General features: G+C 37.9%; 1 protein-coding gene across 2 annotated transcripts in view; it reads right to left on the bottom strand.

Annotated features, from left to right (window-relative positions):
- Positions 1 to 23,965, bottom strand: part of GRB14 (growth factor receptor bound protein 14) — a 143,265-nt gene that overhangs the window by 20,065 nt on the left and 99,235 nt on the right. For both annotated transcript variants that reach the window (XM_035304662.3, XM_002749385.7), the window contains 3 exons: positions 19,017 to 19,138; positions 16,720 to 16,794; positions 13,624 to 13,761 (listed from right to left, as the gene is read on the bottom strand). In XM_035304662.3, the coding sequence (XP_035160553.1) occupies positions 13,624 to 13,761; positions 16,720 to 16,794; positions 19,017 to 19,138 (335 nt within the window). The remainder of the gene's footprint in view (positions 1 to 13,623; positions 13,762 to 16,719; positions 16,795 to 19,016; positions 19,139 to 23,965) is intronic.

Genomic DNA, 23,965 nt, shown 5'->3' with positions numbered 1-23,965 from the left:
AAAAGGGGATTCACCATGTTGGCCAAGCTGGTCTTGAACTACTTACCTCAGGTGATCCCCATGGCTTGGTCTCCCAAATTGCTACCATTATGGTCATGAGCCACCACACCTGGTCAATTTCCATGGTTTTTGACTATAGTCTCTGGCTTTCAGATGGCATCCCCAGACCAACCCAGGGACTGGGGATCTTGCTGCCCTGAGGGACACAAGCCTGGCAGGATTCACTACATGCTGACTGTAGAGACTCAGGGCCTTGAGCAAATGTAGATGGTAGCCAGGTGGTGGTCACAACAGGCCTTGGGTGAGACCCAGTGCCATTCTGGCTTTGGGTCTGACCTAATGCAGTCTCAGTGGGTGGTGGCCACAGGGGTGCTTGTGTTATCTCAGCCCTAGCTCCAGGCATCTCAGCACAAAGAGAGACTCCATTTGTTTGGGAGAGAGTAAAGGAAGAGAACAAGTGTCTCTGCCAGGTAATCCAGGGAATTCTTCCAGATCTTATCCCAAATCACCAAAGTGGTACCTCTACAGATCTGTAAGAACCACAGTTAGTACACTTGGGCTGCCTCCCAATACATATATGGCTTAGATCACAACACTCAACACTTTTTGAATAGCTGGAAAGACATCCCAAGAAGTTACAAACAGTCCCAGACTGAGGAGACTATAATAAATATCTAACTCTTAAATGCCCAGACACCAGCTACCATCCATAAGCATCAGGACCATTCAAGAAAACATGATCTCACCAAAAGACTAAATAAGGCACCAGGAAACAATCCAGGAGAAACCAATCCAGAGACATGTGATCTTGCAGACAGAGAATTCAAAATAGCTGTTTTGAGGAAACTCAAAGAAATTCAAGATAACACAAAGAAGGAATTCAGAATGCTACCAGATAAATGTAACAATAAGACTGAAATACTTAAAATGAATCATGCAAAAATTCTGGAGTTGAAAAATGCAACTGACATATTGAAGAATGCATCAGAGTCACTTAACAACAGAATTGATCAAGTTGAAGAAATAGTGACCTTAAAGACAGGCTATTTGAAAATACACAGTCAAGGCTGGGCACGGTGGTTCACGCCTGTAATCCCAGCACTTTGGGAGGCCAAGGTGCATGGATCAGGAGGTCAGGAGTTCAGGAACAGCCTAGTCAACATGGTGAAATCCCATCTCTATTAAAGATACAAAAAATTAGCCCATTGTGGTGGTGTGTGCCTGTAATGCCAGCTACTTGGGAGGCTGAGGCAGGAGAGTCACTTGAACCCAGGTGGTGGAGGTTGCAGTGAGCCAAGATTGTGCCATTGCACTCCAGCCTGGGCAACAGGGTGAGATTCTGTCTCAAAGAAAAGAAAAGAAAATACACAGTCAAGAGGAGACAAACTAAAAAGAATGAAAAACAATAAAGCATACCTACGAGATTTAGAAAATAGCCTTATAAGGGAAAATCTAAGAGCTATTATCTTTAAAGAAGAGGTACTATCCGGGTGGGCCCAAAATCCAATGACAAGTGTTGTTATAAGAGACATACAGAGAGAAAGGGAGAAGATCATGTGAATACAAAGTCAGAGACTGGAATTAATCAAGCCATGGGACATCTAAAGTCATAACTAACCAAGGCAGAAAATCCTAACAAAAATTTAAAAGATCAAATAACAATAATGGAAAAGAAGTAGTCAAATAAATAATGGATGTACATTTCTAATATGAAAAAAGATGAGTTTGCAGATTGATCCAAAGGATAATAACAGAGAACGTCCCAAACCTAGAGAGAGTTATCAATATCCAAGAACAAAAAGGTTATAAACATCAAGTAGATTCAAGCCAAAGAGGACAACGTCAACATATTTAATAATCAAATTTCCAAAGGACAAGGATTTAAAAAAGGATCTTAAAACAGCAAGAGGGAAAAAACCAATGACATACAATGGAGTTCCACTATACATGACAGACTTTTCAGCAGAAACTTTATAGCCCAAGACAGAGTGGCGTAACATATTTAAAGTGCTGAAGGGAAATCCTAGAATGGTATATCCAGAGGAAGTATGCTTCAAACATGAAGGAGAAATGAAGATATTCCAAGACAAGCAAAAACTAAGCGATTTCATGAACACCAGGCCTGTCCTATGAGAAATGCTAAAGGGAATACTGCAATCAGAAATAAAAGGATGTTAATAAGCAATAAGACATCATCTGAAGACACAAAACTCACTAGTCATAGTAAGTACACTTAAAATACAGAAGGTTATAACACTGTAATGCGGTATGTAAACTTATCTTACACACCACTGTAATGCGGTATGTAAACTTATCTTACACACCACTGTAATGCGGTATGTAAACTTATCTTACATACCACTGTAATGCGGTATGTAAACTTAAAAGATGAGCCAGGCATGGTTGCTCACACCTACAATCCCATCATTTTGTGAAGCTGAGGCAGGAGGATTGTTGAGCCGAGGCATCCAAGAAGTCATTTAGATGCTGCATCCTTAACAAAACATATCCCAAACTAAGATCATGATTTGTCTTCTAAGAGAATTACCTTCTAGCAAATATTCTATTCCTGTTTATTTTTTTTATTTCTTACTCTTCTTTTACCTTTAAGAACATTTTAACTGCTTCCTCTTCTTCGATATCAATCAGCTACCCAAATTTGGCCTTTTGCCATTTAATCTGTGGCCATTGCTTTATTCTCTCCTCCACTGCTTGTTCTAGATTAGACTCCATCCCTTCCACCTGGATTAATGAAATGATCATCTAGTTAGCATCTGTGTCTATAACCAATTCTCTTTCTGTCTCTCTCTACTTCTCTCTCTCTTTCCCTCCCACTCCTCCCTCTCTGCCTCCTTTGCCTTTTCCATTCAATCTCATTTTCTGTTTTTCAGTCTCTCTCTCCTTGATTTTTCAAACTCCCTGTGACAAAACTAATCTCGAGATACTCTTTTGGTCATTTCACTCCCTTGTTCAAACTTTTCAATGATTTTCTATAGTGGGTTGAATAGTATCCCCCCAAAAGATATGCCCATGCCCTAATGCCAGGAAATTGTAAATGTAACCTTAATTCAGTTAAGGATCTTGAGATGAGATTATTCTAGATTACCCAGGGGGATCTTGAGATGAGATTATTCTAGATTACCCAGATGGGTCCAGAATTCAATGACAAGTGTTATAAGAGACACACAGAGAGAAAGGGAGAAGACCATGTGAATACAAAGGCAGAGACTGGAATTAATCAAGCCATGGGACATCTGAAGTCATAACTAGCCAAGACAGAAAATCCTAACAAAAATTTGAAAGATCAAATAATAAGAATGGAAAAGAAGTAGTCAAATAAATAAAACATTTCTAGTATGAAAAAAAGATGAGTTTGCAGATTGAATGTGCGTGCTGAGAAGCAAGATTTAGCAGACTATATTTCAACACACCTAGAAATATGGCAGGGAAATTACTGTACACCAATGTTTACAAGAATGTTTGAAAAATTGCTAGAGAGCAATGGCAATTTAACCCATAAAGAAGCAATGCTGCTGTCATCGACAACTATAGATGCATGAAAATAGAATCACAATAACCCCCCATAAAAAGTCTCAAAATAGTTTTTACTTGAAAGACATCAATGGATTGCATAAAATGTCAACACTTACATGCCAAAGACTATATAACATAATGGACAAAGATTAGACACAGAAACTAGGCAGAAGAATACACATGCATGTTTTAAGTGATAATGTACATGCATATGGACTTCTGCACACATATATCTATATAACTGTTACATAGGTAAATATATAAGCATGTAGATAAATCTATCTATTCATCACTGATGACAACATCATAACTTCCTCTAGTAATTTACAATGTAGGTAAGGAGACAAAATAACACCAGACAAAATAACTAAAGACCAGTAAAGGAATAGGAGGTGGGACTAACTTTCAGCTCCCACTCTGACGGGCAGAACAATGTGAGGAGATTCACATCGTGAACTTTTGCAGGAACATACACAGAAAGCTGAGATAATCCACAGACCCTCTGAAGGAAATGGATTGCTGTTGCAGGGCCCCTAGAAGACAGCCGAAAACTGTGAGTACCCGAAGTGTGAAAGGGGGATTATCCACCTCTGAACACACACCCTAACTGGGGAACCTGAAGGTTCAGATCACAGGAGAAGAATTTGACATTACCTAGAGCAGAGGCAAATTTAGAGTTGAGCTAAATACAGGGGTAGAAAAAGCAGCAGGAAAGACCTGTGGGCACTCTCGGTCCCCAGAGAAGCCTTTTCTGACTGTCTCACAGGGGTCCTTGGGGAGAGTTGCCAGATGAACTTAGAAAAGACCACAGAGAGAAGGAAACTTCCAGCTGAACTTTGTAACAATTTCAACTGACTCAGAGTTTCCCAGACAGAACCTGGGGATGGGGGTGAATCAGGAGTGCAGACACAGTACAGAAGCTGCAGCAAGCATGGGGGTGCAAAACCTGAAAGCCCTGCTTGCTTTCTCAACTGGGAGGCTGGCAGCCCGGGACAAGTCCTTAGCCCTGTTCACCTGCTGCCTGGAAATGATGGTCGGTACTGATAGGTATGGTGGGAGCAAGAATGAACTTTAGGGCTGCATGGGAGCTGGATGAGGCCTGTAACTGCCAGCTTTCCACCACTATCCTGGTGACCTGCATGATGCAGCAGAGGCAGTCATAATCCCCGCTGGGAACATAACTCCATTGGCCTGAGAACTACACTTCCATCCCCCACAGTGGCCACAGCAAGTTCTGCCCAAGGAGAGTCTGAGCTCAGACATGCCTAACCCTGTCCCACCTGATGGTCTTTCTCTACCTGCCCTGGAATGCAAAGACAAAGGACATAATCTTTTGGGAGCTCAAGGGCCTCAATCCACCACCTGATCCTCCCTGTACTACTGCAGTTGATGTGCTCTTGACAGCACCAACTCCTGGCTGGAGGCCAAGCAACACAAAACTAGCACAATACACAAAACTACAACTAAAGACCCTCACAGAGTCCACTTTACTCCCCTGCCACCTTCACTGGAGCAGGTGCTAATGTTCATGACTGAGACACCTGAAGATGGCTCATATCACAGGACTCTCTGAAGACACTCTTTAGTACCAGCCCAGGGCATAGTAGCTCCACTGGGTGGCTAGATCCAAAAGAGAAATAATCACTGCAGTTTGGCTCTCAGAAAGCCACATCCCTAGGGGAAGAGGGAGAGCACCACATTAAGGTAGCACCTCATGGGACAAAAGAATCTGAACAGCAGCCCTTTAGCCCCAAATCTTCCTTCTGACATAGTATACACAAATGAGATGGAACCAGAAAACAATACTGGTAATATGAAAAAAACAAGGTTATCTAATACCCCTAAAAGAACACAATAGCTCACCAGAAATGAATCTAAACCAAGAAGAAATCTCCTGAGAGAAAAAGAATTTAGAAGATTGATTGTTAAGCTCATCAAGAAGGCATCAGAGAAAGGTGAAGTCCAACTTAATAAGAAAGAGAGAGAGAGAGAAAGAAAAAGAAAGAGAGAGAGAAAGAAGGGAAGAAATGAAAAACATGATACAAGATATGAAGGGAAAAATCTTCAGTGAAATAGCATGAATAAAAAACAATCACGACTTCTGAAAATGAGGAACACACTTAGCGAAATGCAAAATACTCTGGAAAGTCTCAACAATAGAATTGAACAAACAGAAGAAAGAATTTCAGGGCTCCAAGTCAACTCTTTCAACTTAATCCAACAAAGAAAAAAGAATTTAAGAGATTAACAAGGCCTCCAAGAAGTTTGAGATTATGTTACATGACCAAACCTAAGAACTGGTGTTCCCAAGGGGAAAAAAAAAGAAATCTAAAAGTATGGAAAATATATTTGAGGGAATAATCAAAGAAAATCTCCCTGCCCTTGCTATAGATCTAGACATACAAACACAAGAAGCTCAAAGAACACCTGGGAAATTCATTGTAAAACTATCATCACCTAGGTAAATAGTCACCAGGTTATCCAAAGTCAAGTCAAAGGCAAAAAATCTTAAGAGCTATGAGGCAAAAGCATCAGCTAACCTATAAGAGAAAACCTACCAGATTAACAGCAGACTTCCCAGCAGAAACACTATAGGCTAAAAGGGATTGGGGTCCTATCTATAGTTTCCTTAAGCAAAATAATTATCAGCCAAAAATTTTGTATCCAGTGAAGCTATGCTTCATAAATGAAGGAAAGATGTAGCCTTTTTCAGACAAATAAATGCTGAAAAAATTAATTACTACCAAGCCAGCACTACAAGAGCTGCTAAAAGGAGCTATAAATCTTGAAACAAATCCTCAAAATAGACCAAAATAGAACCCCTTTAAAGAATAAATCTTAGCATTTTGGGAGGCTGATGTGGGTGGATCACTTGAGGGCAGGATTTCAATATCAACCTGGCTAACATGGTGAAACACTGACTCTACTAAGCATTCATAAATTAGCCTGGCATGGTGGTGCTTGCCTGTAATCTCAGCTATTCAGGAGACTGAGGTAGAAGAATCACTTGAACCTGGGAGGTGGAGGTTGTGTGAGTCAAGATGGTGCCCCTGCACTCCAGCCTGGGTTAGAGAGCAAGACTCCATCTGTATTGTTTGTTTTCATCCTGCTGATAAAGACATACCTAGGACTGGGCAACTTACAAAAGAAAAAATGTTTAATGGACTCACAGTTCCTAATAGCTGGGGAGGACTCACAATCACAGCAGAAGGTGAAAGGCATGTCTCACATGGCAGTAGACAAGAGAACTTGTGCAGGGAAATTCCCTTTATAAAACCATCAGATCTTGTGAGACTTATTCAATATCAAAAGAATAGTGTGAGAATGACCTGCCCCCATGATTCAATTATCTCCCACTAGGTTTTACACACAGCACGTGGGAATTATGACACTACAATTTAAGATAAGATTTGGGTGAGGACCCAGCCAAACCATATCACCATTAAAAAAAAAAAAAAAAAAGAATAAATCTCACAGCTCACAGGACCTATAAAACAAAAGCACAATGAAAAAGGAAGAAAGGTATTCAGGCAACAAATAGCACAATGAATAGAATGGTACCTCAGTACCTCACATCTCAATACTAACATTGACTGTAAATGGCCTAAATGTTCCACTTAAAAGATAAAGAATGGAAGAATAAATAAGAATTCACCAACCAAGTATCTGTTGTCTTCAAGAGACTCTGGTAATACGTAACACATAAGGACTCACATAAACTTAAGGTAAAGGGGTGGAAAAAACATTCAATGCAAACGGACACCTAGAGAGAGCAAGAATAGCTATTCTTATATTAGGCAAAACAGACTTTAAAGCAACAGCAGTTAAAAAAGACAAAGAGGGACATTACATGATGATAAAGGGAATTGTCCAGTAGGAAAATATCACAATCCTAAATATATATGCACCTAATCCTGGGGCTTCCAAATTTGTAAAACAATTCTACTAGACATAAAGAAATGAGATAGACAGCAACACAATACTAGTGGGGATTTTAATATTCCATTAACAGGACTAGACAGGTCATTAAGACAGAAGGTCAACAAAGAAACAATGGATTTAAACCATATCTTAAAACAAATCAACTTAACAGATACTTACAGAACATTCTACCCAACAACTGCAGAATATACATTCTATTCATCAGCACATGGAACATTCTCCAAGATGAGACCATATGACAGGCCACAAAGCAAATCTCAATAAATTTTTTAAAAACTGAAATTATTTCAAGTACCCTCTCAGAACACAGTGTAATAAAACTGGAAATCAACTCCAAAAGGAAACCTCAAAATCATGCAAATACATGGAAATATTAGGTCAACAACGAAATCAAGATGGAAATTTAAAAAAATTATTTGAACTGAACAATAATAGTGACACAAAGTATCAATACATCTGGAATACAGCAAAGACAATACAGCAAAGACAATATAGCAAAGACAAAAACAGCTAAGAGGAAAGTTCATAGCCTTAAATGCCTATATCAAAAAGTCTAAAATAGCCAAAATAAGCAATCTAAGGTCACACCTCAAGGAACTAGAGAAATAAGAACAAACCAAACCCAAACTCGGCAGGAGAAAAGAAATAACAAAATCAGAGCAGAATTAAATGAAATTGAAACAAATAAAACAATGCAAAAGATAAATGAAACAATAAGCTGGTTCTTTGTAAAGATAAATAAAATCGATTGACCATTAATCAAGATTAACCAATAAAAGAAGCAAGAGGATCCAAATAAGCTCAAGTAAAAATGAAACAGAAAATATTACAACCAATGCCAGAGAAATACAAAATATCATTCAAGGTTACTATAAACCCCTTTATGACTAAACTATAAAACCTAGAGAAGATGTAAAAATTTCTGGAAAGATACAACCCTCCTAGATTAAAGCAGGAAGACACAGAAACTCTGAACAAGTCAATAACAAGCAGTAAGATTGAAATGGTAATAAAAGAAATTACCAATAAAAAAAGTCCAGGACCAGACGGATTCACACCTAAATTCTATCAGGCATTCAAAGAAGAATTGGTACCAATCCTGTTGACATTATTCCACAAAATAGAGAAAGAGGGAATCATCCCTAAATCATTCTATGAAGCCAGTATCACCCTAATACCAAAACCAGGGAAGGACATAACACAAAAAGAAAACTACAGACTAATATCCCTAAAGAACATAGAGGCAAAAATCCTTAACAAATACTAGCTAACCAAATCCAACAGCATATTGAAAAGATAATCCACCATAATCAAGTGGGTTTTATATCAGAGATGGAGGGATAATTTAATATAGGCAAGTCAATAAATGTGATACACCACATAAACAGAATTAAAAACAAACTCACATGATCATCTCAATAGATCCAGAAAAAGCATTGGGCAAAATCCAGTAACCTTATGATTAAAAACCTCAGCAATGGTGGGGCACCATGGCTCACACCTATAATGCTGGCACTTTGGGAGACTGCAGTGGGTGGAACACGAGGTCAGAAGATCGAGACCATCCTGGCCAACATGGTGAAACCCCACCTCTACTAAAAAATTAGCTGGGCATGTTGGTGCATACCTATAGTCTCAGCTCCTCAGGAGGCAGAGGCAGGGGAATCGCTTGAACCCAGGAGTCAGAGGTTGCAGTGAGCCGAGATCATGCCACTGCACTCCAGCCCAGTCACAGAGCAAAACTCCATCTCAAAAAAGAAAAAAAAAAAAACCTCAGCAAAATCAGCATAGAAGGGACATACCTTAAAGTAATAAAAGCCATCTATGAGAAATCCACAGCCAATGTTATACTGAATAAGGAAAGGTTGAAAGCATCCTCTCCAAGAACTGAAACAAGAAATGGATGCTCATTCTCACCAGTTCTATTCTACATAATACTGGAAGCCCTAGCCAGAGCAATCAGACAAGAAAAAGAAATAATGCACATCTAAACCAGTAAAGAGGAAGTCAAACTGTTATTGTTTACTGATGATATAATCATATACCTAGAAAACCCTAATGATTCCCCAAAAAAACTCTTAGAACTGATAAATGAATTAAGAAAAGTTTCAGGATACAAAATCACATCAAGAACTCAACCGCTTTTGCAATACCTGTAAAATAAAATAAAATACTTAGGAATACACCTTAACAAGGAGGTGAAAAAAGTCTACAAAAAAAAATTACAAAACATAGCTGAATGAAATCATAGATGACACAAACAAATGGAAACACATCCCATGCTCATGGATGGGTAGAATCAATATTGTGAAAACGACCATACTGACGAAAGCAATTTATACATTCAATGCAATTCTCATCAAAATACCATCATCATCCTTCAAAGAACTAGAAAAACAATACAAAAATTTATATGGAACCAAAAAAGAGCCTGCATAGCCAAAGCAAGACTAAGCGAACAGAACAAACCTGGAGGCATCACTTTACCTGACTTCAAACTGTAGTATAAGGCCATAGTCACCAAAACAGCAAGGTATTGGTATAAAAATAGGCACATAGGCAAATGTAAAAGAATAGATAACACAGAAATAAAGCCAGATACTTACAGCCAACTGGTCTTTGACAAAGCAAACCAAAAAAATGGAAAAAAGGACACCCCAGTCAACAAACGGTGCTGGGATAATTGAGAAGTCACATGTAGAAGAATGAAACTGGATCCTTCTCTCTGATGTTATACAAAAATCAACTCAAGATAGATTAAAGGCTTAAATCTAAGACCTGAAACCATAAAAGATTCTAAGATAACATCCAAAAAATCCCTTCTAGATATTGGCTTAGGCAAGGACTTCCGGACTAAGAACCCAAAAACAAATGGAACAAAAACAACAATAAATAGATGGAACTTAATTAAACTAAAAAGCTTCTGCACAGCAAAAGAAACAATCAGCAGAGTAAACAGACAACCTACAGATTAGGAGAAAATATTTGCAATGTATACATGTGACAAAACACTAATATCCAGAATCTACAATGAACACAAACAAATGAGCAAGAATAAGACAAACAATCCTATCAAAAATTAGGCTACAGACACGAATAGACAATTCTCAAAAGAAGATATACAAATGGCCAACAAACATATGAAAAAAATATGCAACATCACTAATGATCAAGGGAATGCAAATAAAAATCACAGTGTGATGCCACCTTACTCCTACAAGAATGGCCACCACAAAAAAAAAAAAATCAAATTCAAAGTATACTACAAGGCTACAGTAATCAAAACAGCATGGTACTGGTACCAAAACAGAGATATAGACCAATGGAACAGAACAGAGGCATCGGAGGCAACACAACATATCTACAACCATACAATCTTTGATAAACCCAACAAAAACAAGCAATGGGGAAAGGATTCCCTGTTCAACAAATGGTGTTGGGAAAACTGGCTAGCCATGTGCAGAAAGCAGAAACTGGACCCCTTCCTGACACCTTACACTAAAATTAACTCCAGATGGATTAAAGACTTAAACATAAGACCTGGCACCATAAAAACCCTAGAGGAAAATCTAGGCAAAACCATCCAAGACATAGGAGTAGGCAAGGAAGGACTTCATGAACAAAACACCAAAAGCATTGGCAACAAAAGGCCAAAATAGACAAATGGGACCTAATCAAACTCCACAGCTTCTGCACAGCAAAAGAAACAGTCACTAGAGTGAATCAGCAACCAACAGAATGGGAAAAAATTTTTGCAATTTACCCATCTGACAAAGGGCTGATATCCAGAATTTACAAAGAACTCAAACAGATTTACAGGAAAAAAACAAGCCCATTCAAAATTGGGCAAAGGATATGAACAGACACTTTACAACAGAAGACATATATGAGGCCAACAAGCATATGAAAAAATGCCCATCGTCACTGGTCATCAGAGAGATGCAAATCAAAACCACATTGAGATACCATCTCATGCCAGTTAGAATGGCAATCATTAAAAAATCTGGAGACAACAGATGCTGGAGAGGATGTGGAGAAAAAGGAACACTTTTACACTGTTGGTGGAAGTGTAAATTAGTTCAACCATTGTGGAAGACAGTGTGGCGATTCCTCAAGGCCTTAGAAATAGAAATTCCATTTGACCCAGCAATCCCATTACTGGGTATATATCCAAAGGACTATAAATCAGTCTACTATAAGGACACATGCACACGAATGTTCATTGCAGCACTGTTTACAATAGCAAAGACCTGGAATCAACCCAAATGCCCATCGATGATAGACTGTATTGGGAAAATGTGGCACATATACACCATGGAATATTATGCAGCAATCAGAAATGATGAGTTCGTGTCGTTTGTAGGGACATGGATGAATCTGGAGAACATCATTCTCAGCAAACTGACACAAGAACAGAAAATGAAACACCGCATATTCTCACTCATAGGTGGGTGATGAAAAATGAGAACACATGGACACAGGGAGGGGAGGATTAAACACTGGGGTCTGTTGGGGGGAAAAGGGGAGGGCCAGTGGGAGGGGGAGGTGGGGAGGGATAGCCTGGGGAAAAATGCCAAATGTGGGTGAAGGGGAGAAAGGAAGCAAAACACACTGCCATGTGTGTACCTATGCAACTGTCTTGCATGTTCTGCACATGTACCCCCAAACCTAAAATGCAATAAAAAATTTAAAAAAAAAAAGAATAGATAAGGCCAGGCACGGTGGCTCAAGCCTGTAATCCCAGCACTTTGGGAGGCCAAGGCAGGTGGATCACGAGGTCAAGAGATCGAGACCATCCTGGTCAACATGGTGAAACCCCGTCTCTACTAAAAATACAAAAAATTCGCTGGGCATGGTGGCACATGCCTGTAATCCCAGCTACTCAGGAGGCTGAGGCAGGAGAATTGCCTGAACCCAGGAGGCCGAGGTTGCGGTGAGCCGAGATCGCGCCATTGCACTCCAGCCTGGGTAACAAGAGAGAAACTCCGTCTCAAAAAAAAAAAAAGAAAAGAAAAGAATAGATGTTGGTGTGGATATGGTGAAAAGGGAATACTTTTATGCTGTTGGTGGGAATGTAAACTAATACAACTCCTGTGGAAAACAGTGTGGAGATTCCTTAAAGAACTAAAGTAGAAGTACCTTTTGATCCAGCAATCCCTCTACTGGGTATCTTCCCAGAGGGTCATTATATGAAAAAGATACTTGCACACACATGTTTACAGCAGCACAACTCACAACTGCAAAAATATGGAACCAGCCCAAATGTCCATCAGTCGAGTGAGTAAAGAAATTGTGATAGATAGATAGATAGATAGATAGATAGATAGATAGATAGATAGATAGATATCATGGAATAGTACTCAGCCATAAAAAGGAATAGAATAATGGCATTCCCAGAAACCTGGATGGAACTGGAGATCATTATTCTAAGTGAAGTAACTCAGGAATGGAAAACCAAAAAATCGTATGTTCTCACCCATAAGTGAGAGCTAAGCTATGAGAATGCAAAGGAATAAGAATGATGCAATGGACTTTGGGGACTCCGGGAAAGGATGCAAGGTGGGTGAAGGATAAAAGACTACACAGTGAGTACAGTGTACTCTGCTCAGGTGATGGGTGCACCAAACTCTCAGAAGTCACCACTAGAGAACTTATTCATGTAACCAAATACAACCTATTCCTTAAAAACCTATTCAATAATCCATCATTCAATAAAAGAGCAATAAATGACTCAGATGAGTCCTTTCATTAACTATTTTATTATTAACTGTTCTGTTGATGTTGATCAACAGAAGTTCAGAAGTAGATAAGATCAGCAGCATGATCTGAGGAAGAAAAGAAAAGGTATACACTACATTGGGCTTCAAACTCTGCAGCCAAGGATTGAATTCAGAGTGAGGAAAAAGTAGTAATACATGTTGTACTGAAATAAGAGCACCCAGACTCCAGCAGAGATATTATGTTGAAACCAGTTTGAAGTAAAGCTGAGCAGTTAATATTTAAACAGGTCAGGGCAAATGTTTTAAATCAAAAAAATTAAGACCAATCTTTAACATCAAGTGATAAAGTAATAAATACAACAAGTAAACATGTTATAACTTACAGCTAATATGTCATTTATAACACATCATGGATACTTCAATTTACCTTTGATGTCCCTTTAGTAGAAAAATATAAACCAGATCTTCTTAGAAAAAAGTAAACTTTTTTCCAAGACTTCTTTCCCTGTTCTTTTGCATGTAAAAAGCCATGAATTTCAGGATATGTGCTTGAACTGAGAAACATCTGAAAGAAAATTTATATATTTTCATACTATGATTGAATCAATGATATGGTCACCTTATACTAATCATGATAAGATTTCAAATATAAACAGGTAAAAATCAAACAGGATCATAACATACAATATTACAGTAATTACTGTGTGTGTATACTGCATGTGCTTTGATAGTCCTTGGTGTATCACTCTTTCTGTCTCTCTCCCTCTCTCTCTCTCTCTCTTTCAGTCTCCATGTATGTGTATACACACATACATACAACAGAAAATAAATCAGAGTCTTTCAAAAACATGAGACTCTTCAAATGAAAACGAATTCACAAAATATACTTTCTAAGTGATAGTACTTAGTTATCTAACTACCAAAATTATAAGCTAATTGAATGTCCATTCAAAAAGTTAGAAGTCATCTACAGAGTTAAGTCCTGATACACTTTTCATCCTTTTCCATGGTTTTCCCTGAGATTACAGGTTTGCCTATTAACCTCATTATGGTACAAGTAAGACCACAATCCTGACTTCTATTGTGAAGCAGGAAGTTGAGCCAAGTTCACCTCCCTGAGAAGAGTAAAGCAAATAAAACTATTGTTTCTTTGTCATCTATAGTTCTTAGTTGTGGGTGGATGTGGCAGGTCATGTTTTCCAAAGAGGACTGCAACAGTGTCTTCCATCCCACATGCTCTTTTGCAATGTCTTCTTGCCACTGAGTCACAAAATGATGGAGTCTTTCTCCACCCCCTTGAATGCAAGCAAGCCTGTCATTGCTTTGACCCATAGAATATGGTGGAAGTGACCCTTTGCTAGTTCTAGGTATAGTTCCTAACTAGCCTGGTGCTTTTTGTGACTTGACCTTTGGAAGCCAGCTGTCACGTAAGAAATGTGACTACACTGAGACCATCACAGGTAAAAAACCCAATGCAACTGGAAAAGCCCTGCAAGATGAGACACGATGAGACAGGGAGAGAGAGAGAAAGAGAGAGAGAGAGAGAGAAGGTGGGGGGACAGGGATAGAGAGAGACACCAAGCAGTATCAAAAGACATGCAGTCAAAAAGTTCTCTTGGAAGAAGCTCTCTTAGAAGGGGACCCTCAGTCCCTAACACTGAGTCAATATGCCTCAGAGATTACCCACCCAGCTAAACACTTCCTAGATGCCTGTCCCACAAAATTGTTGGCAAAATGTAAATGAGTACTTTAAACCATAAAGGCTTGGAATAGTTTGTTACATGATAGTAATTAACTGAGACAGTGGGCATGTGTTAGTCAAGAAAATGAGAATGAAAAGGAATAGCTCAACTGAGTGGTTGTGCTCAGCATCCTTAATAAGACAGTGGAAATGCATTAGTGTCTCATTAAAAAAAGAAAAGAAAAGAAAAGAAAAAATCCCTCTGAATAAACAAATGGGAAAAAAATTGAAAGTAAGGGAATTTATTAACTAAAATAATGTAACACATTTTGAAAGGCTACTTACTCAAGGAAATATTGATAGTAGATATTTATGTTTTTTAAGTAAATTACTAAGAGAAATTTAATTTAATGAGCCACAGATATTAATTAATTGACATGCAAAACAGGCAAGTAGGTTTTTTAGTTTGAGTGCTTTCCAAGTTATTAAACCAAACCAATTAAATTTTAAAAAGAGAGTCATAGAGGTCACATTAGAAAAAGAAGAAACCTTTTAAAAAGTGGAAACATTGCCTCAGTGGAGAGAAGAGGTCAGGGGCACATGCAGGACTATCTGATTCCAAAGCCTATGATTTTTCTTGTTTTTATAATTTAACATTAAAGCAATAGAACTGTGCTATAGGAAGACTTGCAAAAGGAGGTGGAATAAAGACGCCATCCCACCACTGTGCTGTAATACAGTGGTGAAGCATTCAGAGGGCTGAGATCTTAAAGTCCTGGGGCACAGCTGCTGCTGCCATTTACCTAACATTTACACGGGGTGTCTCTGTAAAAACTCAGCAGCACAGAAGCAGCTTTTAGAAAAATCTCTGGAGGCTAATCATGTTTCAAAAATATTCTGAAGCACAAAAATGGAATATAACCTATTAAAAATCCCACAGAAAACAAATCCATGATAGACATGCCAACCTAATATTGTTAAGGTCAAGCAATATTGGAAGTAATAAAAGTTGTCTTCATTAAAGATCAGGGAATACTAAGTGGGTTTGGGGATGCATGGGGCTTAGCTCAAACAGCAACCATTATAAAGACATTGCTCAACATTAACCTGTGAAAAGCAACTGTAGAGCTTCTGATGTAAAGCTACAAACCTATCAAAAATTAAAGAAAATAACTGAAATCATTCATTTACTGTAACAACAATGTCTTTGAAAATAAAAATTTTGAGCCACTGCCAGTGTAGAAAAAATGAGTCCAATAGATATAAAATTAAGGAGATTTTTAATTAGATAACTAGTATTCTTAATTCAGCTAAGACTATTTCACAATTCTATGCAAGGATTTCCATCATAGCTATTACAAATGCTATGTATACATTTGCATTCTCCTATAAAAGGGTATCTTTTATACCCTTTCATTTATTTTCTAAACATTTTATTACAAATAGGTTTGAGGGTATTTATTATGAAAGCTAGTACTAAGTATCTACTGGTAAAATATCTATACTTGATGAAGAATTTTGATTTTTCTAAAGACTAACAGAATCTTTACACACATCACAGAACAAAATTGCAAATTACCTTTTAAGACACACATTTTTAAATATGTAAAATCCTTTAACAATTGGCTAAACCTGGGAAGAAGAATATTGTTAGAGAGCTTTATTGATTTAGGGCATTCTTTACATGAGTGCTTTTTTTTTTCTAGTTTTACCTACAACAAAAAAATATTAATAATAATTCCAAGCATAAATGTTCAAAATCTGGGCACGTATAGAATGAGACTTAAACGTTTTCCTTCATTGTGCTATTACTGACATATTTTAATGAATATATATTTTTACCTGCAAAATCTGTGTGGGGGATATTTCACCATTGGTTTCAGTTGCAAAAGATACCATATGCTCTGGAAAAAAATACTGTCAAAAAGATACGGGTTAAATCATCACAAAACTTGTGCTAGAAAAGATTCAATTATGACCAATATAGTAATCAAAAGCAAAAGTTCTTTAAAGTAGTGTGTCTAAAATTCACCCAAAGTGCTTCTGAAAAGGCCCATGCTTAGACTCCACTCACAGGTACCTTAATGAGAATGTCTGGAGCTGGGTGCAGAGATTAGCAAATGCACCCAGCTAATGCTGATGTGGATGGATTCAAGTACCTGGAGTAATAAACACTGCCCTGAAGTAGACAATTTGCTTGTTCCCACATCTTCTTCCTGAGTCCTGCCTACAGGTACAAATGGACTAGCGATGGCATTTTACAAAGAAAAGGCTCATAGAAGTACAGAGTTTAGGGTATGCCCAAGGTCGCAGCCCACAACACTGTGGAGGTCAGGATTTAAACTGGGCTGGGGAGCTAAAAGTCCAGTTCTCTCTACCTACCATTTTCCCAAAAGGCAGTTGTTTAAAATAGGATTTCCCGGGCCGGGCGCGGTGGCTCACGCCTGTAATCCCAGCACTTTGGGAGGCCAAGGCAGGTGGATCACGAGGTCAAGAGATCGAGACCATCCTGGTCAACATGGTAAAACCCCGTCTCTACTAAAAATACAAAAAAAATAGCTGGGCATGGTGGCGCGTGCCTGTAATCCCAGCTACTCAGGAGGCTGAGGCAGGAGAATTGCCTGAACCCAGGAGGCGGAGGTTGCAGTGAGTTGAGTTCACGCCATTGCACTCCAGCCTGGGTAACAAGAATGAAACTCCGTCTCAAAAAAAAAAAAAAAGGATTTCCCAGGCCTCATTCCTGGAGTTTCTGATTCAGTAGGTCCAGGCAGGTCCTGGATTCTGTGTTTTTAATAAGCACTCTCTTCTAGGTAAATTTTGTGATTAGACAAGTTTGGGAAAATATATTATATGTCCTCTAGGACAGGGTTTTTCAACAGCAGTTCTACTAACATTTTGGTGTAATACTTCCGTATTGAGGGGGCTCTCCTGCATATTATAGGTGTTTAGAGCATTCAAGCATTCCTATCTTCTGTTCGCTAGCAGCCCTCCTGCCCCTCACCACCAGTTGTGACAACCAAAAATTTCTCCATACATTGTCAGTATCACCCCACCAGTTAAGAAGCACTGCAATAGGTCTATAAAACAAATGTCCAGCCTTGTTTAAATAAAAAATAAAATAAAAATGAGCACTGAACAACATTTCTTTAAATATATTGTTTTAAATTCTTGTTTTTAATGAAGACTAACAACACAAAAACACTTTCCCTTCACATTCTAATTTATTTAATTTTTATTATGACTAATTTTCTTTGCCAGAGATCATCCCATTATGTTTCTATTAATAGGTTAAGATAAAAGAGAACGTGAGAGGTCTTTCAGGGTTTGAAAATATTCTATTATGGTTTGTATCATATATTTTTCATAAAGAATCATTTCAATCTAATTATCATCCAAAACTTAGTGTAAAAATATGCTGCAGCTGCAGAGACAAAAACAATTTAAAATAATGAGCCCAGAGGCTATTCTGACTTTTCTAGATCCCTAGTCTTCATTAGAATGTGACATACATTTATTTTCTTTTAAAGAGAACTACAATAAAAGTAATATTTACTAGACAATGCACTGGTCTTTATTGCAGTTCTACTTAGTTCAAAAATTACTACACTGAAAACGAAATAATTTGGCACAGCAAGATTCAGGTCAATCTTAATGTCTGGCTACGTTACAATACTCTCAACAATCATCAGTCTGCTTTTTACTTTAGAAAGTCCATTTAAATTTCCTAAATTCTGCAGAAAGGGTTAAGGTATAATACTTTGCCTAACACTTGTCCTTAATCTGTTTAAGAACCTGTAAAAATTCATTTCCCACATCAAATGTATAATTGTTTCCCTTTCAAAAAAAGGCAATACTAGGTTTCCTAATATTTTTAAATTAAATAATCAAATGCATCTCAGTTCAGACTTTACCAGTATGGTTTTAAAAAGTTTTATACCTGTGTATCTGAACTTCTATGTATAATGTTCACTAATCATTATCAGCCTAAGAAATGTGGGTATAATTCTAAAGGACCAGAGTCTTCATCTACAAGCTACCAAATAGGACTGTATTTTATATATAGTGACTCTTATCTTTGCATAAAATTTAACTGATTCAATCATATATTTTCCATAATTATTAATTGGGATTTCACTTACCACTGGGTTTTTAAAGAACTCATATTTGGCATAATTTTTTCTAAAGTATAGCTTGTTTTCTTCTTCTATCCCCCAATTGGATAGCACTTCAATCACCAGTTCATGATCTTCTATTGTTCTTTCTGTAAATCATTAAAATGTTTCAATGAGTATTTTGACAGATAAACAGACAAATATATATATATATATACACATATACACATGCATACACACATACAAACATATAAAATATATTACACATCTTTATTAAACATAGCAGATTTCAACTTAATTATGAAATAGCCAGATTGATAAAATTTCTCATCAAGCTTCAATTACTAATATTCAACTTTATATCAAAGCAGACTGTTGTCTAAAAAGAAAACAATGGATAAAATATCATAATGTACTTTTTGTTATCTCAAGTTCCTTTTATTACTGTGTAAATAATATGTTTGATAACAAATTTGCATTAAGTATATGAGAACTATTTTTTTCTCCAATTCACCATGGTGCCAAAATTAAAATATTTGTTTCAAGGTTGAACAATTCACCTCATTAAAAGAAGAAGAATTTGGACAGGTTCGTGTGCATTTACGACTGTCCAGACTAATCTGGATAGCTGAGGAGAATTGAAATAACTGCTTTAAACAGAAAATACACTACAACAACCCACAACAGTATAGATAAATCTTGTATTTCATGAACACAATATTTAATTAAAGGATACAGACACAAATAGGGCATACTACATGATTTGACTTACACAAAGTTCAAAACAGCAACATTAATCTACAGTACTAGAAAGGGTGTTGGAGATATTAAGTGGGGGGATGAAATGAATCACTGGGGTGAGTACAATACTGTTTCTTGATCTGGGGGTTGGTTACTCTGGTATGTGCAATATCCTAGAATTCATTGAGTTGTGCACACTCGGTTTATATACTTTTCTTAATGTATACCATACTTCAATAAAAGGGGGAGAAAACAAAGGAAACTGGAAATTACTAAAGCAAAACAAGAAATGGAGAACAACAAAATAAGGAATATAGAAATTCGCTGCTGTTTTACTGTTTCTAGGATGTTTTTGAAAAGCACTTGTGTCTCAGAAATTCAACATTCAGTAGTGATTTGTGACCTATAACACCCATACCCTTGAAAGTAATATCATTCTTAAATAGACATTTATTCATCTGAAAGGAAATTTTTGTAAGAGTGCTCAATGAATATGGATGAGTTTGAACTAAGTGTATATCAACACTTGGGGTTCTATTCCTAACTATGATTGCTCCTTTTCTATCCCATTGACTGGCTCCACTAGCTCCTTCTCCCTCCATCTCAGTTCTAGGTTCAACCCTTTTCTTTCTCCTCCTATACACTAATTTATTCTCACCTCTTCAACCATCCCATTTTTTCAGGTTTTCTGAAGTGAAATATCTGGCTATAATTGTTTTCACCCATGCTCCTGTCCTAGCTGCTATACGGTCTACCACCTCAAATACAGTGTGTCTAAAACCAAAGTCAGTATGTCAGTTCTTCAAATTATTACACATAAAATTACCAAAGGATCCAGCAATTCTACTGCTGGCTGTTTACTCAAAAGAAGTGAAAGGAGGGACTCAAACAGAAATTTCTGTGCCAATGTTCATAGCAGCATCATTTTCAAAAACCAAAAGGTAAAAACCTAATGTCCATGTCCATCAACAATGAATAGATAACAAATGTGGTATATGCAATACATACAATGGAATATTCAGCTTAAAGGAATGTAATTCTGACACATGCTACAATATAGATGAACCTTGAAGCTATTTGCTGAAATAAGACAACACGAAAGAACAAATGCTGTATGATTCCACTTATACAAGTATCCAGAATAGTCAAATTCATAGAGACAGAAAGTGGAATGGTGGTTACCAGGTTCTAGAGGGAGTAGGGAATGAGGAGTTACTGTTAAATTGATGCAGTGTTTCAGTATGAGAAAATTAAAATATTTTAGAGATCGATGGCCAATCATGATGGTTGCACAACAATGTGAATTCATATAATGCCACTGAACTGTACATATACAAAATTGTAAATGGTACCAAAAAACATTTTAAACTTAAAATCAAAATAAAATCATCTATATTTTTCCCTTTCAGATGGCTTTTTCTTCCTAAATTATCCTATCTTCATTACTGACATTTTTACTACATTCTCTCAAAAAAAAAAAAAAATAGAACTAAAACTCACCTTTGTACCTTTCTCTACTTCTACTCTGAAATCTTCTACTCTTGAAATTATCAGATAGCAGGGTTTCTTCCTCTGACTATCTGTCACACAACAAACAACCCCCACACCAGGTCCCACTTCACCATTTCAATTTAGACCTTTGCCTTTTCTTGTTCAACCTAACTCATCTTCAAACCTCTACTTTCTTATTCTTCTAATCCAGTGTGAACACAGGTAGCACAGCAAAACTCCTAAAACATGTGTATGAATGCAAACCCTGCCCAAAAAGCTTGTCTGCTTCTGCTTGTTATAGATAAATCCATATAGTACGGCAGTTAGTTATAACCTGGTCATTTGTTCATCTGTCCAACAGATATTTCCTGAAGGTCTATAGTGTGTCAAATGCTCATCTTAGGGCTAGGAATTTTGTGGTGGAGAAGCCATAACAATGTAACTGCCCTCATGAAGCTTTCATTCTAATGGGAAGACATAGATAAGAAATAAAATGTGAATCATAAAAAGTGGTTGTCTTAGTCCATTTTGTGTTGCTATAAAGAAATACCTGAGGTAGGGTAATTTACACAGAAAAGGGTTTTATTTGGCTCATGGCTATACAGCAAGCATGGTAGCAGCACCTGCTTCTGGTGAGGCCTCAGGAAACTTAGAATCATGAGGGAAGGTGAATGGGGAGCAGGTGTGTCACATAGCAAGACAGCAATAGAGATGCCAGGGTCTTTTAAACAATCAGCTCTTGTGTGAACTAATAGAGTGAGAACTCACTCATTACCACAGGATGGCAGGAAGTCATTCATGAGGGATCTGACTTCATGACCCAGAGTCTCCCACTAGTCCCACCTCCAACACTGGGGATCATATTTCAACAACAAATTTGGAGGGGCAAACTTTTTTTTTTTTTTTTTGAGATGGAGTTTCGCTCTTGTTAACCAGGCTGGAGTGCAATGGCGTGATCTTGGCTCACCACAACCTCCACCTCCTGGGTTCAGTCAATTCTGCCTCAGCCTCCTGAGTAGCTGGGATTACAGGAACGCACCACCATGCCCAGCTAATTTTTTGTATTTTTAGTAGAGACGGGGTTTCACCATGTTGACCAGGATGGTCTCTATCTCTTGACCTCGTGATCCACCTGCCTCTGGCCTCCCAAAGTGCTGGGATTACAGGTGTGAGCCACCGCGCCTGGCCCGGAGGGGCGAACATTTAAACAATAATAGTGGGGATAAACTTTACAAGGAAAAACAGAGCAGGAAAGAGAGAGAAAGTGCTGAGGACATAGGAGATAGGAACCCATTTCCAACAGCTTGTCAAGAAGGCCTCATTGAGAAGGTAATGTCAAAGAGGAGACCCAAAAGAGAAGAGGACAAGAGCCAAACAGACAGAGAGTAAGAACAATTAAAAAGCCCTTGAGGTGAGAGCAAGGCTGGTATGTTTGAAATACAGCCAGGAGGTTAGTGTGGCTTAAGCTGAATGAGGAAAAGGGGTTATCCCAGGAGAGGAAATTGAATAATGGTGAGGAGATAGCGGGTTGTAGAAAGCCCTGCAGTCCATAGTAAGGATCTGGCTTTTCCTCTCACTTAGATGGGAAATCATTTGAGCACAGGAATAACATGAACTATTAAGTTTCAGCAGGATCACACTGTGGAGTAGAAAACTGATTTTCAAAGGCTGAAGGCACAAAGACCATTTGGTAGGCTACTGGAACTGACCCCAGGAGAGATGACGCCACATAGATCAGCATGGTAGTAGCTGATGTAGTTAAAAAAAATACACAGAATCTTGATCTACTTTGAAGGTAGGGCCAACAGAATTTGCTGACAAATTGGATATGGAATGAAAAAGAAAGTGCTTAAGGAAGACATCAAGGTTCTCAGCATTAGAACTTGGAAGGATTGTGTTACCATTAATAAGCTAGAAAAACTGCAAGACAATCAAGCTGGAAGGAGATCCAGTGATCACTGAGATACCAAGTGGGACATCGCACCTTTAAAAATCTGTCCTAACTTCTGTTTACTTCTCATACAAATTCAGCTGGCATTTTCAAGATTATGAAACACAGGTGCACATCATTAAATGTACTATGAGGTAAGCACCATATCTATATTCTCTGCAACTGCAGTGGAAGACAATTTCAAGATATCAATAAAGATGCTTGTTTGCATGCTTTGCCGACCTGTGTTTCCTTGGATCCATTACTTTCCTCTACCTCTAAGGAAACAGTATGAATTCTGCCCTCATAATATACTATAAAGAAAGGAAAAAAATAACAAAGAGTGTTTTTCTTGGGTTTTTGAGCTTCACAGTAGACTTTACAAATCTTTGACAAATATAATCGTTTAGGAAGAAACATGCCTAGCCAATCCTCCATAGTCACATATGGGGACCCACTCTCTACCCTCTGGGAAAGGAGGCATAGTTAAAGGCTTATTGAAGGAAACTGGTGGAGTGAAGATCGTGAGGGAGCTAGATGGTAACTGGATGGTGTAGGTCCCAAGTGACCCCATATCCTACCTCCTTCCCGAATAGAACCCTCTGAGAGTCGTAAGACTCTAGATAGGTTTAACAGTGGTCTGTGGCTCAAATCAGAGTATAGACTGAGGAAAGACTATAATCTAGCCTTAAGTAGAAGCCCTTCATCTAGCATGACAGAGAAGCAATAGCTAAGTATAATATCAAGGCCATAACATCTCAGTAGGGGCAACAGTATTGTAGTTCCAAGTTCCCGAGAAGAAATATGGAAAGGC

The sequence above is a fragment of the Callithrix jacchus genome, chromosome 6 (assembly GCF_049354715.1).
Source record: "Callithrix jacchus isolate 240 chromosome 6, calJac240_pri, whole genome shotgun sequence".
Lineage (NCBI taxonomy): Eukaryota > Metazoa > Chordata > Mammalia > Primates > Cebidae > Callithrix > Callithrix jacchus.
Note: the sequence above shows the minus strand (reverse complement) of the source record. Positions and strands in the feature narration are given on the sequence as shown.